General features: G+C 49.8%; 2 protein-coding genes across 2 annotated transcripts; one reads left to right on the forward strand and one right to left on the reverse strand.

Annotated features, from left to right (window-relative positions):
- Positions 1-53: 53 nt before the first annotated feature.
- On the reverse strand, positions 54-12,676 carry PAAF1 (proteasomal ATPase associated factor 1). Its single transcript, XM_050899961.1, has 12 exons — positions 12,629-12,676; positions 12,503-12,543; positions 12,205-12,308; positions 11,701-11,790; positions 7,940-8,038; positions 7,066-7,216; positions 4,756-4,950; positions 4,059-4,150; positions 2,711-2,826; positions 1,514-1,596; positions 1,022-1,104; positions 54-145 (listed from the first exon to the last, which is right to left on the reverse strand). The coding sequence occupies exons 1-12, from the start codon at positions 12,673-12,675 to the stop codon at positions 68-70; spliced, it is 1,179 nt and encodes a 392-aa protein (XP_050755918.1). The 5' UTR covers position 12,676; the 3' UTR covers positions 54-67.
- A 183-nt stretch (positions 12,677-12,859) lies between these two features.
- Positions 12,860-14,099, forward strand: LOC127026866 (cytochrome c oxidase assembly factor 4 homolog, mitochondrial). Its single transcript, XM_050912166.1, has 2 exons — positions 12,860-12,875; positions 13,646-14,099. Exon 2 carries the CDS (start codon positions 13,658-13,660, stop codon positions 13,928-13,930), a length of 273 nt encoding a protein of 90 aa, XP_050768123.1. The 5' UTR covers positions 12,860-12,875; positions 13,646-13,657; the 3' UTR covers positions 13,931-14,099.
- Positions 14,100-14,434: the final 335 nt, after the last annotated feature.

Below are 14,434 nucleotides of genomic sequence, written 5' to 3' on the forward strand. Positions count from 1 at the left end.
GTACAGGAAAATAAGCTTGGAAGAGCTATTTCAACACATCTCTCCACTATCTGGCTGATCCAAACACTTAAAGTTCAGAAAGCTGGTATCTCCTCACTATCCCGTCTCTGCAGCACGTGTAAATTTGCTTCTCCCAAGAAGCTACCTGAAAAAGAGGGGGACAAAAAGCAGTATTTAAGCAGACTATCTCTCAAGTCACAGTTAAAAGTAAATTCTCAGAGATTATCTTTCCTTTTGGACTTTTACAGGGGGAACAGGAGGTGCGTGTCCCCCGAAACAGCATTAGCAGGTTTTAAAGGACAGTTCAAGGTTTCACCAGGAGCTCAATGGCAGGGAAGTGCTCACACAAGGGTTCTTCTGTTAGATCCGAAAGGGAAAATTCCTTTTCTCACACTTCTCGTGCTTTGCTCACACCGATGAGTTGTGCAGGTCAAATCGCAGCCTCCATGCGAGGCTATGTTACCCTTGAGGGTGCGTGTTGGCTAGGAGAGGGGGAATGGGACCGCAGAGCTGGAACGGGTTAAAAACAAGAGCTGATTTCCACCAGCGCCACCAGTTTGAGAGCCCAGGGAACCCAGGTCACCCTCGCAAGTGCAGCGGGGCGTCTGGAAACACGACAGCAAGACCCACTTTCTGGTCTCGAGTCACCAGGGGACAAGAGAAGCCAGGCAGCACTGCACAGCCAGCTGCTGCTTTTACCCCGATGATCCTCCGAGCACAATTAATTCACACTTCTTTACAGAAACACCATTCTGCCAGAGCTACTCCAACAACCGAGCTACTCCACCGCTTCAGTTTTGCTCCTGCACGATGGAGATAATGCCAGCATATACCAGAGAGGGTTTGGTTATGCAAAATATTAAGATTATTCAGGTAGGAAAAAAAAATAAACTTAGAAGTCAACTGTGTGAAGGAACCTGTTGTGCAGGCTGCCAAATCCTGAGATAAAAGGCAGCTGCCTGCTACCTGGCAACATCTTTCCCTACACCCTTTATCTTGGGTGATACATGATATTCCTCACCTTGTACACAGGGTCGCAGTCAGCTTCTGTGAGATCGAGGACGTAATCAAGGTCTTGCTGAATGATAAAGCAGGTTCCATCACCTACACGAGCAGAAGAGATACCAAGCAAGGAAGGAACATCGGCTGATTAGTGAAATAAGCCACACTTTTAATTACAAACAGCACTAACAGGCCCATCAGAAATGGCTGATCACAGGGTACGGAGCCCCCAGGAAGAGGGAAAAGTGCTGTGAGGATGTCAGAGAGATGGGAAAAGGCTCTAATCATTGAGAGGCAACTTAGAGGCCCTATTTTGGAGGAACACGGGGGGGAAAAAAATCACAAGGCAAAAAGCAACCACGTAATATAGCTCCTACTACATCCCCTTTTTGCCACGGACACTCTGCCCAGCCAGCCAGCGCTTATATGTAAGAGGGCAATACCCAAAGAGCACAAAACTCCTCAATTCGATTATACAATTTCTACTGGCACAATACAGCACTTGAGTTACCTTGGCTGGCAATAAATCCATCTCTGTATGGGAGCAGCGAAAGCACCGGTGCTCCTGATCTATGGATGACCTGGATTGGAGCGCTAGAAAAAGGAGCGGAAACGAGGGATGAGTATTGTGGTCTATAGTCAAGAGCCTATTCCAATGTGCGAACACTGGAAGAAGAACGTGAGCTCGTATTTAAAAGATATATGAGGAGAACATTCAGGACACAGGGACTCGACCAGTGGTTAGCAAAGAGTCCCTGTCCTCTAGAAGCAGATGGAAGTCAGCACTGGTCTTCCTGCAGATGTTGCCAAAGGATGGAAATGGGAGTAGCTAGCAGGTGAACGTCAGCACGCCTCCATGGATTATAGACAGGGATTATCCTTACCAAGGCACAGACAAAAGCTTGGAGCTCATCCAGCATGAGCGACACTTCAGAGTTTGGTGCCAGCCTCTCCAGCCCCGACTCGAAAGCACCATCTGGATGCCTCCCTGCTCAGAGCTCGCCTTTGACACTAATAAAAACCAACTCAGAGCAGCTCCTGCCCTCAGCGACAGCTCAGTTCCAGTCCTACGCTGGAATAAGGATCAGGGTAAATGTCAGGATCCTACAAAGACACTTTAGGCTCACCGGTGAAGGAGAGGAAGAGGCTGTGCTTTTGGTGGGAGGAATACAGCTGTTAAGAAGTTTTCTGCTAAATCCATCTACATATATATGTACACAGACTACGTATAATCACACAGATATTCATATATAGCATAATATGCACAGTACATGAACAGAATTTTATATATAAATAATTTATATATATTATATATATATATATATAATTTACACATTTTTTAATATATAATTTTATATATAAAGCAATAATCTGACAGGTAAGGCTATGCCAAGAGCACTCCTGGTCACAGAGCAAGACTGAAAAGCTTTTCAGTAGCTAAGGAACCTGCACAGAGCCTATAGTCTTTTAGGAGGCACTTGCCAGAGAACATCCCATTAGATCACCAACACGAGCAAGAGTATCCGCCTCAGTGCTCCCCAGGAAAAAGAAACACCCACAGGAGGCTCAGAAGCTCACGGTGCCATGGCTTGGGCTGTATCCACCCTTCAGAAGGGGCATTGTCTGCCAGCACCCTCAATCTGGCTCTCTTTCCCAGCCAAAAAACTAGCTGTCATTCAAATACTTGCAGCCCCAGGCACGCACTCACTTTGTGTTTCTCACATCCAGCTGATAGATGTTCCCATCCTGAGTCCCTGCTAGGATATAGGTACTTGAGAGGAATGTGCAGCAGTTGAATGCATCAGATCCAACAAAGAGGAACACCTGGGAATATAGGAAAAATTGAAGTGTCAGACACTCACAGGTGAGGACACAGGACACCTGGGAGAAGGAAGCAATAATTTATTTTGAAATCAGTACAGTCGTTTCCACAAGTCATGGCACAAACCAGCAAACCCAGAGCTAGGTTACTAACCCCTCAGCTCTGCTCCAAGACATGCAGCGCTCCAGGATCAGTCTTGCCAAGTCAGCAGAGACAGTGCAATCAGTGAATGCTCCTGGGTCTCCTTTGGAGAAAGGATGCGTCACTGTGACAGGTGAACCGATGCTGAGCTCAGACTAATCTTCAGACACCCACGGAGCACCAAGACTAGATCTGTGTGGCAGGCTGGCAAAGACCACTCCTTCCTCCCAGAGCTGCAGTCATCGTTACAGAGGCTGAGAGTTTTTTTTTTTTTCCAGGTGAGCCTTTGCCGTCTCACCGACCACCCTCGGCGAGCTTATCTGTTCCACCCAAATTTTACTCTCCACAAACACCACAAGCAGTTCAATCTGCTACATCATCGAGAGCTCCTGTCCTACTGCCCAGGATGGTCCTGATAAGATCTTCAGTACCTGAGATCTACCAACTCTGTTTCCCTTTGCCAAGAGGAGGGAGATGGACTGGTGACCACCTGAGGTCCCCTTCACACGCTGCTTAAAACACCTGCTAGAATAAATGGCAACTTTACACCTTGGCTGGATGAGACAGCCTGCAGTTCCTGCTTTCACGATGACATCTGCTGGCCACTGTTTAAGTTTAAATACTGTCTTCCCCATACCTGGGTTAAATCGTGAGCAATTCTTACTCCTCAAACCCCCACATAAAAATCTGGCCAGCAGGAAGGAGAGAAAGCATTCCTTTGTTGTACCAGGTTTTAGTCTCTCCTCCAGGGAATACATACAGGGGAGAACACCGCAGTGTAAGACCAAAGGCAGGCAGATCAGCCCTTCCCTGCCTCCAGCCTGCTTCTGTCCCTTTCTGTGCCACACGGTGAACCTCACTAGGGGAACGGCACAGGGTTAACGCTAACCAGTTCACCCATCTAGGTTAGTTTTAACTTGGCTCAATTCCTCAGCCCAGTGCTCTGCACAGCCACGTGAACAGCAGCTTACAAACTGAGGAGCTGCTGCGGCAGCAATAGAAACAAAGGAACTGGGGCCCCGGAGCTGATTTTATGGCAGCACCTCAGAGCACTCTTCCAGGCAGGTACTCCAGATAATCTCAGACTCCTTACCGGTTGCCTGCTCTGCAGTCCCACTCCTTGAAGCTTCTTGTCTTCTCGAGCCAGCAGCAGGATTTTCCCTTCTGTCCCAATCTCACGTTCACCTGACAAAAGGACAAGAGTTAATTCCAGCAGTGGCTACGCAACAAGTCTTGACAGTACCAAAACCTGACAGTTGGGATCACGGTTCAAAGCTGCGCCAGGGGAGGTTTAGACTGGACATTAGGAAGCATTTCTTTACCGAGAGGGTGGTCAAACACTGGAACAGGCTTCCTAGAAACGTGGTCGATGTCCCAAGCCTGTCAGTGTTTAAGAATCATTTGGACAATGCCCTTAACAACATGCTTTGACTTTTGGTCAGCCCTGAATTGGTCAGGCAGTTGGACTAGATGATCACTGTAGATCCCTTCCAACTGAAATATTCTATTCTATTCTACCCCTGCTGAACCTATAACAGCATTCCTCCATACCCGAAGACACTAGATACAGCAAGGCAGGCCAGTAATCAAAGACATCCCAGTCTTAAACTGCTTGATAAGGCTCAATTCCTCCGCAGGACTGGAGTGCTCTATTCTGGTGACCCTAGTTCCCTTTCCTAGGCGGTACAAGGGCACACAGCAGCACATCATGCACTCAGGATTACTGGTGACAAACCTAAGCAGTTTGGGAAAGGGGAATGAAGGTTGAATTTTAAGAGAACGATCCTTACTAGGAGCTTTTTCAGGCATGCCCAGGTTCAGCGAGTTGTCAGCAGCGCCCACGGCAATGCCATTGACAGGAGAGTCGCAGTCAGCAATGACACCCAGACAGGCGGATTTTCCACAGTCCCAGAGGCGGGCAGTGCCATCTCTAGAGCAGGAAAGGACATTTCTTCCCCGATCCACAATGGCAGTGTCCAAAATACCTGCATCAAAGCAAAGGCCATGTTCAGACAGACAGCACGGAAGGTAGATAGACAAAGCATCTCATTTCCCAAGGCAAACTCAACTACAAGCCCCAAGCCACTGTCCCCAGAGTGCCACCAGTCACACACAACCAAATTGCGTGGGGTGCAACGTGGGGCAGGGAGCCACGGCATCTAGAAAGAGGTGTACGTGGAAGGCAGCAGCTCCCAGCAAGCCACATGCCAGAGTGGGAGCCACCACCCGGCACAAAGGCGAAATATTACCAATAAAATGATCAGCAACACCTTGCCTGAAACTGAGCTGATACCGCAGCTGCTGCCAAGTTTCTACCTCCAAAATTAACCTCTAACTTGGGCAGAAAACAGTCTGGCCCAGCACTCTTAAAATGTCGCCAAGTCCAGCTCTGGATAATCCCAAAAGTTGTGTGGGGCAAGCAACATCCGCATTATCCAGCCAGAGCAACATCAAAAGAGCAGTCTTTGCAGGTGCTAACGTCCCTTAACTACTTTATTTTACTGTTGGCTGTCAAGTCTAGATCTGAAAAATGACACAGTAGTTTTTTTGGAAGGGAACAGTCAGATGGTTAGAAGATTTAATTGACACTTTCCCTACAGAAGCCGTCATTAAACATGACAAGCTCAAATGACAGGACAAGCCAAGCAAACTGACTGCAGCAGTTCGGGCTGGAGTTATAAGCAGTGAATAAAGTCAACTTCAGAGCCATCGGGAGCCAGCCAGCGTCGTTCTGACCAAAGCTCTGTTAGACCGCCTGCCACGTTTTGTTTACAGGACATTTGTGGCAAAGTATTCTGAATCCACACAAATAGATCACATGAGAACAATGGCGGGTTCAGTGCAAGACAAGTTTTCAAGTTAATCAAGTTTTGGGCAGCCAGCCACGTGGCTTATTAACCTTTTCAATAAAGCCCAGCACCTTGTGAGACACGGAAAACAGCCTGTACAGAGCAGTGAGTTGCTCAGGGAGGAGATACTTTAGAGCAGGGTTTTGGGCATCTGATGCCACATCCATAACTCACTGGGACTTGCTCATGGTCACCCAAGCATTCAAGTTGGTGTCCCTTAGGAAGCAATCACCATGACAAGACAGCACCACCAGACACTGTGCTCTGGGCCAGCTGTAAACAGGAGTAAAACGGGAGCCTGCTTAAGCATTACGTATAAATCCACACTGCTTCTGAACGAGGGGTCCTGGAAACCAAATCTTCTTTCCATAGATTAACAGAGGCTCTGTCCAGAAACTTGCTTTGACCACAGCTCTCAGGAGCCTTTCTGGGTAGCTCATTTTCCATCCCTTGCAGTTCTTCTGTGGGACTAAGACAGCGTCAATTGGAGGAGTTTGTAGTGTAGACCCTGAACGCAAGGAGCAGCACTAAACTCGCCACGTAAGGCGGCCAGTGCATCCTCTGCGTGAGGACGCAAGGAGGGTGAAGAATTTACTCTCATTTTCAGCAGCAAGACCAGAGCTGAACATCTGCCCTCGGTACAAGGGTAAACAAGGTTACTCCAGCCCTTCTTAAGAAATAATCACTTAAGTATCCTTGCAGCTGCTCTTGTTCTGCTTTACTCACTTTCAACAGCACGCATCCTCGAGGCAGGTAACTGCCTGTCTGAGTTCTGCAAGGCCATAATAAACTGCTATATGCTTTTCTGGGTAAGAAAAAAAAGAAAAGGAAGAGGCTGTGGAGCAGCTGAAGGTGAGCAGGATGATCTGGGTGCAAGCAGGAGGCATTCCCAGTGCAGGCAGCAAGGTTACTGAATGCAGGTCGGAGCTCTGGAGAGCTAAGACTGCCCTCAAGGAGCACAATGCCCTCTACCTCTGCCACTCGCGACAGGCTAATGGACTGCATCCTCTCTTTTTTTACCTTAATTAATGAAGAAAACACAGGTCGGTGAGAGAAACAGTTTCATCTGTCTACTACTACAACTACCAATCTTTTTATTCAAGTTCTGGGAGCTTGAAGAAGATACTCCAGACATCTAATACAAACGCACAGCACAAAGTGCAGCAGGCTGGTGGCTGAACGTTAGCCCTCAGGTGCAAGGCAATTATACACACGGCAGATCAAGCATTTTAAAGGCTAAGTACTCTGTACCTCCTTTGTGACCTTTAAATGTTACTACGCAGCTGGCATCTTCTGCTGACCAGATCTTTAGTTGGGCATCCATTCCCCCACTCAGAACCACGAGGCCCGATGGGAAAAACCTGCAACAATTCACATCATACACATGGCCTTCCAATAGTCTCTGGAAAAACAAAGAACTACGTGCTAGTTCCGTTGTTATCACCCTTATGCCGAGCAATTTTTGAGCTATGACACTGGAAAACTTGGCGTTCCCACGTGGGCAGAGGATTAAGCTCAAATCCTCTGGGTTTGTGTTCCTGGAACGGACTCGTCTGAATTCGAGGCAGTCAAAGAGGTAGCAGGTACACTTTGGGCCTCCCTCTACCATTTGAGTAGCTCATTACATAGCAAAGGATACTACATTTGTTTCTAGTAACAGGTTAAATGTCTTTATGCTCTGCCAAACAAGCAGCTGACAGGTCAAGCTCCACAAGAAACACCTGAACTGGGAAGGCAGCTAGCCATGATGTGGTTAATCCATCACGGGCAGGATTTTTTCCTCACCTCTTCTCTACTGCAGAAGAAATTCAGTGCTTGTACCACACAGGTTAGGAACTGCCAGTTACCTTCTGCACTCTAGCTGTCATTCCTAAGTACCCATTCTCATTTTCACCCTGGGACTCCTCTCCAGATTGCTGAGCACCATTTCCCTTGGGAGAAGTCACGCTTTCCAACAGATTTGACATAAATCCTCTCAGATGTCAAATTTCAATTAGCTTTTCAATCAAAAGCCAGATTCTTGCCTGCCCTAGACCACAGCATGTGATACCCTGACCAAAGTCATGGCCAAATGACTTCGGTAGTGTCACAGACAACACACAACATCAAAGCTAGATGCTCTTACTCTTATTTCTCCATTTGCAGCCTGCCAGATTTTCATGGTCCCATCTGTGCTGGTAGACACGCCAAGCCCTCCACCACTGGAAATATCAAGACAGGTAATCTGCAGGAGGGTAAAAACACCAAACGTTAGCTTTCTATGACCCTGTATATAGGTATTTCTGCTCAAAGAGCCTAAGTCTGTACTGGGGAGACCTGCTAAGTACACCATTCAGCACTCTTATCTCCCCAAGACATACTGCTGGACTCATTTAAAACACCCGAAAGAGCTTCCGTACTCCTAGCTGAACAGTTTCAGCCTGATAACATCCTAACATTTAAGCAAGGACTTCACAGGCTTTCTCGCCTCACGCTCTCAATATGTTTTATGAGATATTAATTTTTTTATTTCAAAGTCTTAATAAGTGGACCCTGAACAGCAGGCTTTTTCTAGAGGACAAGGGCAGCATAAAAAGAAATTCTCCTCAATTTATCTGTTTACACAGATTGCTGCATTCCTCCTTCAAGAGCGAGCTGCTGATCTGGGCTGACCCGCAGCCAGGGCTCAGACAAGTTGGGTGACTGGAACCTGGCACAAAGCGCCCCAGCTTTCTTGTAATTGCCACCAAATTTGACAGAGAAATTGTTATTCTCTGCCTGTGGCTCTGCAGAGATCTGCAGAGCAGGGAGAAAAAGAAATGCTGAGTCAGAAGCCTGCACAGACAGCAGCTGTATTTCAGGTTTACCCCAGGTGAAGCAGAAATCTGGATTTTTCCAGCAACTGCAGTACACAGATAAGAACTTGAGCCAAGCTGTTCCACACTAGCTCGAGATAACCGGCCAGCTTGAAAGCGCCCTGACTCACAAGCCCACAAGACATTGTTTGAGATATTTATGAAGCCAACGGCACAGCCTAAATTTTCTGAAACACTGACTCAAAACTAGTTCCTCATGCAGGCAGGCTAACTCCTCACACAGTCTGTCACACTAAGGTATTAACAACTGCCTGCTTTGCATGAACACTGGGAGAGCCAAATATTTTTTAAGAGAGCAGATGTTGATCCTATATGCTTGCAAAAGGGTAGCCTTTCCTGCAATGCCAGACTTTATTGCTGCTTTTTGGGAAAGGCAGGTGCATTCTAGTTGTGGATAATGATCATTGTAGGTCTCTGAAATATTCTGTTCTAAAATAATTTAAGGTAACAGGTATTCTAGCCTTGAGTGAAATGATTACAACTTCTAAGCGACAGAGGTATTTCCAATATAGATTGCAACAACACTAAACAGGCTGAAAAAACAACTATATAGATTTTGTTAGAACAAAGGTTAACACTAGTGTTGCATCCTGCAAAAACCAATAAGACTATCACAACTACGTAGCGGAATAGCTGCCTTGGCTTGCAAGATTTGGATACTGGAGTCATGCTGTATTACCTCCAAAAGCTTCTTAATAATTGCATTTGCACTCCGTGGATTAGAAGAAAATACTACAGTGGTAAAATCCACTGACAGAAATGAGACATGCAGATCCACCACGAGAAATGCAGGTCACAGTTCCGCCACCATTCCAACCCCTCATCACCATGACAAAGCACAGGTTTCTGGCCTTAACTTGCACAGTCCGTCAGTGCGCTTGCAGGTCCCAATCACCCGGTCAGGTATGTAAGGGATGAGGCTGCTCATCTTCATCCCAGGCTTCAGATTAAATGCTTTTCTGAACAATTAACTATTCTCAGACAAGACCGGGCTTTGTCGATCCTCTTGCACGTGCTCAGCCTAGCAGCGAGCCTGAAGAGACAGTCGGATTTACTACCATGTTCACAGGGAAACCCAAAGATACTTAAGAGACTTTGCCAAGAAAGATGACAGCTAGAGGCCTGAGATTTAAGGACGATGCCCTTAGGCAGACCAAGTACATAACAGGCCTGCATCAATCTCCAGCTGTTTCCAGATGTTAAGGAGGACATCCTGTGGCATCCTATTGCTGCACGTGCATCATCCAGGGCTTGTGGGGACATGATATGCCACACTTTAGTCATAAGTTCTCCTACCCAAGCAAGAGTCGGACCAAACTGCTCTCCTGAAAAGCTCTGACAGCTCAAATCACAGCTACTTTTAACAGAATGCAGGATCAATACTCAACCTCCACTTGAAAAAAACCTGGGAATTAAAACAGGAATTAGAAGACTTAAATAAGAGCACAAGGTAATGGTTTAGCTGTTACAACAGCCATTAAGTACATTTACTTACGTATTGGTAATGTGAGAAATACATCGGTAACATGAGTGGCATTTTGTATAACAAACCAATCTGTGGTAATTTGCCCTCTAGTTAAAAAAAAAAGCAGCCTGTGAAAGTCATTCAAGCAGGAACGAAAAGCCTCACTGATGTCTGACATATCCCCAAATTTTCAGGAGGGATACGTAAACAGGCAACGCCAAGCACGAGTGCTTGGAACAAGAGGCAGCAGGTAAAAAGGATAACTGGAGCTTAGTCCACACAGGCTTTAAACTCATCTCCATATTAATAGCTATTGCTTCAGCTGCTTTCCAGAGGAGAGAGCTGCAGTGCAGCTGTAACCCATCACACCCATTTGACAGCAGACTAAACACTTACGCCTGCATTTCCATTTTGCTGTGCTTTGAATGTTGATTCCATTTATCACACAAAAGGGCAGCTGGGGACTCTTAAGTAGCACAAAGCTCGGAGAAGTGATTCACCTCTGCCTCCGGAGCTGCCTTACTGCCAAGCTCCGTCTCTCAGCAGAGCCCCGCTTCCTCTTAAAACAGCTGTAGAGATGTGGAATTGCCTTTATGTCAAAACACACCTTGATTTATACTGCTTTTGAGCTTCATTAACAGAGACTGACTTTTCAGCATTTTCAGCTGGGTTTATCACAATGACTTACTCAGTAAATCATGAGACAAGCGTACTAAAACATCTCCAGGAGCCTTCAGGGGACTCCCTTTAGGGCAGCCGGCTGTACCTGCAGGCTACACACTCCCTAGTTTCTTGGATCATTTCCACCTAGGGTTAAGTGCTCAGCAAAAGCACTGACTACCTTCCAGCAAAGCCAAGTTATGCGGTTCTCTTCAGTGAAGAAATGAAATTTCAGGTCAGAGTCAGCCTTTCTGTATCACTGTTCAGTGAGAAGCTGTACTTATTGCACCCCCAGACTGACGGGGGTGCGATAAGAAAGAAGATTATTCAGCCAAACGAGCAGGACTGCTTTTAAATAAGTGAGAAATTAATGCAATTTATTAAATACAAGCTGGGCTTTCTGGTCTCTCCCACCAGGTCAAGATGAGTTTATGCAACATTCAATTCCCAGCCCCGCAAACAGAAATTCATACAGCAAGTATCAAAGACAGACAACTTCATTACATGGGAGCAAACAGCCGCTATAAACCGGGGATATGTTTGAACCAGTCAGAGATGAAGAGCTCAGTGCCTGGAACCTCTTATTTTTATCTTGGTTTTCGACACACTAATTCACACATCTTATTCCTTTACAGGGGGATCCGTCATGGGCCTGAAGCGAGGAGAAATTAGATCACTTGCAAGAAAACAGTCTGAAGAATTTCAGAGATTATTTTGAGGGGGGGTAAACTTAACCAAGATCAAATTTCCCAAGTTTCTACGGTCTGATATGTTTTATTATCTAGTTCACACACAAAGTCGTGCTGCAGGCCACCCCTCAGAACGAGCACGCAACGGTCAGAGACACGTTGTGAAAGTTCATGGTCGCTTCCAGTTACTTCCCACTCACTTCGCAAGGTTACTTACACTTTTCTGGTGAATTCTACAAAAAGTTGTGTACGGGGCCAGGAACTTTGTGGACACATTTTCGTGAGGACAAGAAATGAGAATGCTTTTCTAGAGGAGGAAAGAGAGGGGGGAAAACAATTAGAAGCGCTGTTAGTCCTACTGAAACACAGAGGCTCCCAAGGCAGAACCACGGTTTGGACCCGGCTGTGGTCTCTCACAGCCTGAAGACTGATGGAAGGTGCAGCGTTGGGCTCATCTCCTTACATCTCCTCAAGAGGCAGGCCCTGGGTGGCAGGGGATGGCTGCTATGGCCTGGCCAGCCACGACACACAGCCCCAGCCCAACTATGGGATGCTACGGATCAGCTCCAGGGCACTGCACAGGCAGGCCCAGGATAGCTGGATAGGACCATGCAGACGACTGGGCGACAGCTTTAGGCTGCTATTTTGACTTTCGTAAGAGTATCCCCCCTTCACGCATGGAAGGCGGTTACCGACCCCCGCTCCACCCCAGCCCTGGCACCTTGGTGACTTCCCCAACCACGAAGCCCTCGGAGGCAGCGATGTCAGGGACGCCCTCGGTGCTGAGCCCGCGGCGGGTCAGGCTGCCGTAGAGGGTCGGCTTCCCTGCGGGGAGAGCAGCCATCAGCTCCACCACCCCTCAGGCCCCAGACCCCCCCTTCAGCTCACTCTCCCTTCAACCACAGGGCACCCCCCCAACCACCCTCATCCCCTCCTAACCCACAGGGCTCCCTCGAGCCCCCCAGACACCCCCTCAGCCGCCTCCCTCCATAGGCCTCCGCAGGCCCCTCAGCACTCACCAGGGCTCCGGCAGCTCAGCCAGGCCTCGCCCTCATCCCTCCTGCCGAGAGAAAGAGCGGCGGTGAGTGCGGGGCAGGGAAGTGGGCCCGGCGCTAGGGGAAAGGGACCAGGAGGGCTGTGCCCACCTCAGCGCCTGGCTCCAGTCGCTCTGGATCCGCAGCGTCGCCGCCATCTTGCCAAGACGCCCAGCACCCCTCTTCCGCCTCCTTCCTTCCCGTCAGCCCTCGCGGAGAGGAGGGGAAGCGGAAGGGGAAGGCGCCCTCCAATGAATGAGCGCTCCCGCCGCCACGCCCCGCCCGCCCCGCCCACCCCAACCCGGCAGTGCCTTTCCCGACGCCAGCCTTAAAGGGGCCGCGCTGCGCTGCTGGGCTGGTACGGGGGGGGGGCTGGGTGCGGCATCGGGAGGGCATGGAGGGTGCTGGTGGGATGTATAAGGGAGGTGCTGAGCACCCATGGGAGGGGTGTGAAGGGTGCTGGGCGCCCATTGCGGGGGCATGAGGGGTGTTGGGCACCTATAGAGGGGATGGGCACCCATGGGAGGGTGTGTGGGGGGGTGGGCAGGTGGGAGTCGGGGAGGGTGCTGGGCACCCATGGGTAGTGGTGAGATGCGTGGGGGAGGTGCTGAACACCCATGGGAGGGGCATGGAGGGTGGTGGGCACACGTGGGGGGCATGGGCAGGTGTGGGTTAGGGAGGGTGCTAGGCACCCATGGGTGGGAGTAGGGTGCATGGGAGAGGTGTTGAGCACCTATGGGGGTGTGCATGAGGGGTGCTACGGGTGCTTTGAGCACCCATGGGGGGTGGGGGGAATGGACAGCTATAGGTTGGGGAGGGTGCTGGGCACCCAGGGGTGGGGGTAAGGTGCATGGGGGGTGCTGGGCACCCATGGGAGGGTGCATGGGGGGTGTTGGGCACCCATGGAGGTGTGGGGGGGGGGGGAGGGTGCTGAGCTCCTCCTGGGTGTGCATGGAGTGCATGGGGGCACCCACGGGAGCATGGAGGGTGCTGTGCACCCATAGGGGTGTGGGAGGAGGGTGCTGAGCACCCATGGAGGTATGGGGGTGCCCCCAAAAAAGGGGGGAGTGACTCACGCAGGCCTCTCGAGGGGAAAACAGCACCCCAACGCCTGCCACCTCCCTCCAGCCCGGCTCAGCGATGGCGAGGCCCGGACACGCCAGGAGCCGTCCGTCATTGGAGAAAGATGAGGATGAGGAGGCCGAGGACCCGCTGGACGCCATGATCTCGCGGACGGGCTGCGCGGCGCAGCACCGGGAGCTGCAGGAGTGCATGGCGGCGCGGCAGGACTGGCGGCACTGCCAGCCACAGGTCCGGGCGTTCGGCGAGTGCATGGCCCGGCGGCAGCGTGCCGAGGAGCCGCGCCGGGCACCCGGCTCGCGCCAAGCCCACCCCTCGCCTGCCGGGGACTGAAATCACCGGGGACCCCCGCTCCCGGCACCGCCAGCCAGCCCACACTCAGCACCCCAGGAATGCACCGTTTGATCCTTTTTTGGCGTTATTTTTTTATTCAAGCGGGTGGATGTGCCGGGTAAATCCTTGCTACATTGTTGGAAAATTAAATCCGGTGGCGTTTGTCGTCCTGGCTGAAGCACTCATCTCTGTCTGCACTGCTGGGGATAACTGGGAGCTCGGAGGGGATGGTTATGGGGTGAAATGGGGATTTCCAGCCCAAAATGTCCCAAACCGGGAGCATTCACAGCACCCAGGCTGGGTCTCGGCTCTGTGACAGCCCTGCTGTGGATTTCCACTCCCGTGTCCTTCCCTGTGCCATCCTGAAGCTTTTCCCGGCAGTGATAACCTCATGTCCCACGGGACAGGACTTTGGGGGGGGGCATTTATCTCCTGGAGCATTAGGGATGGGGGGGAAAAAGGGGCTCTTACGGAGTGGGATGCTCCTCTGAACGCCACCTCCTA

This window comes from Gymnogyps californianus, chromosome 1 (assembly GCF_018139145.2).
Source record: "Gymnogyps californianus isolate 813 chromosome 1, ASM1813914v2, whole genome shotgun sequence".
Lineage (NCBI taxonomy): Eukaryota > Metazoa > Chordata > Aves > Accipitriformes > Cathartidae > Gymnogyps > Gymnogyps californianus.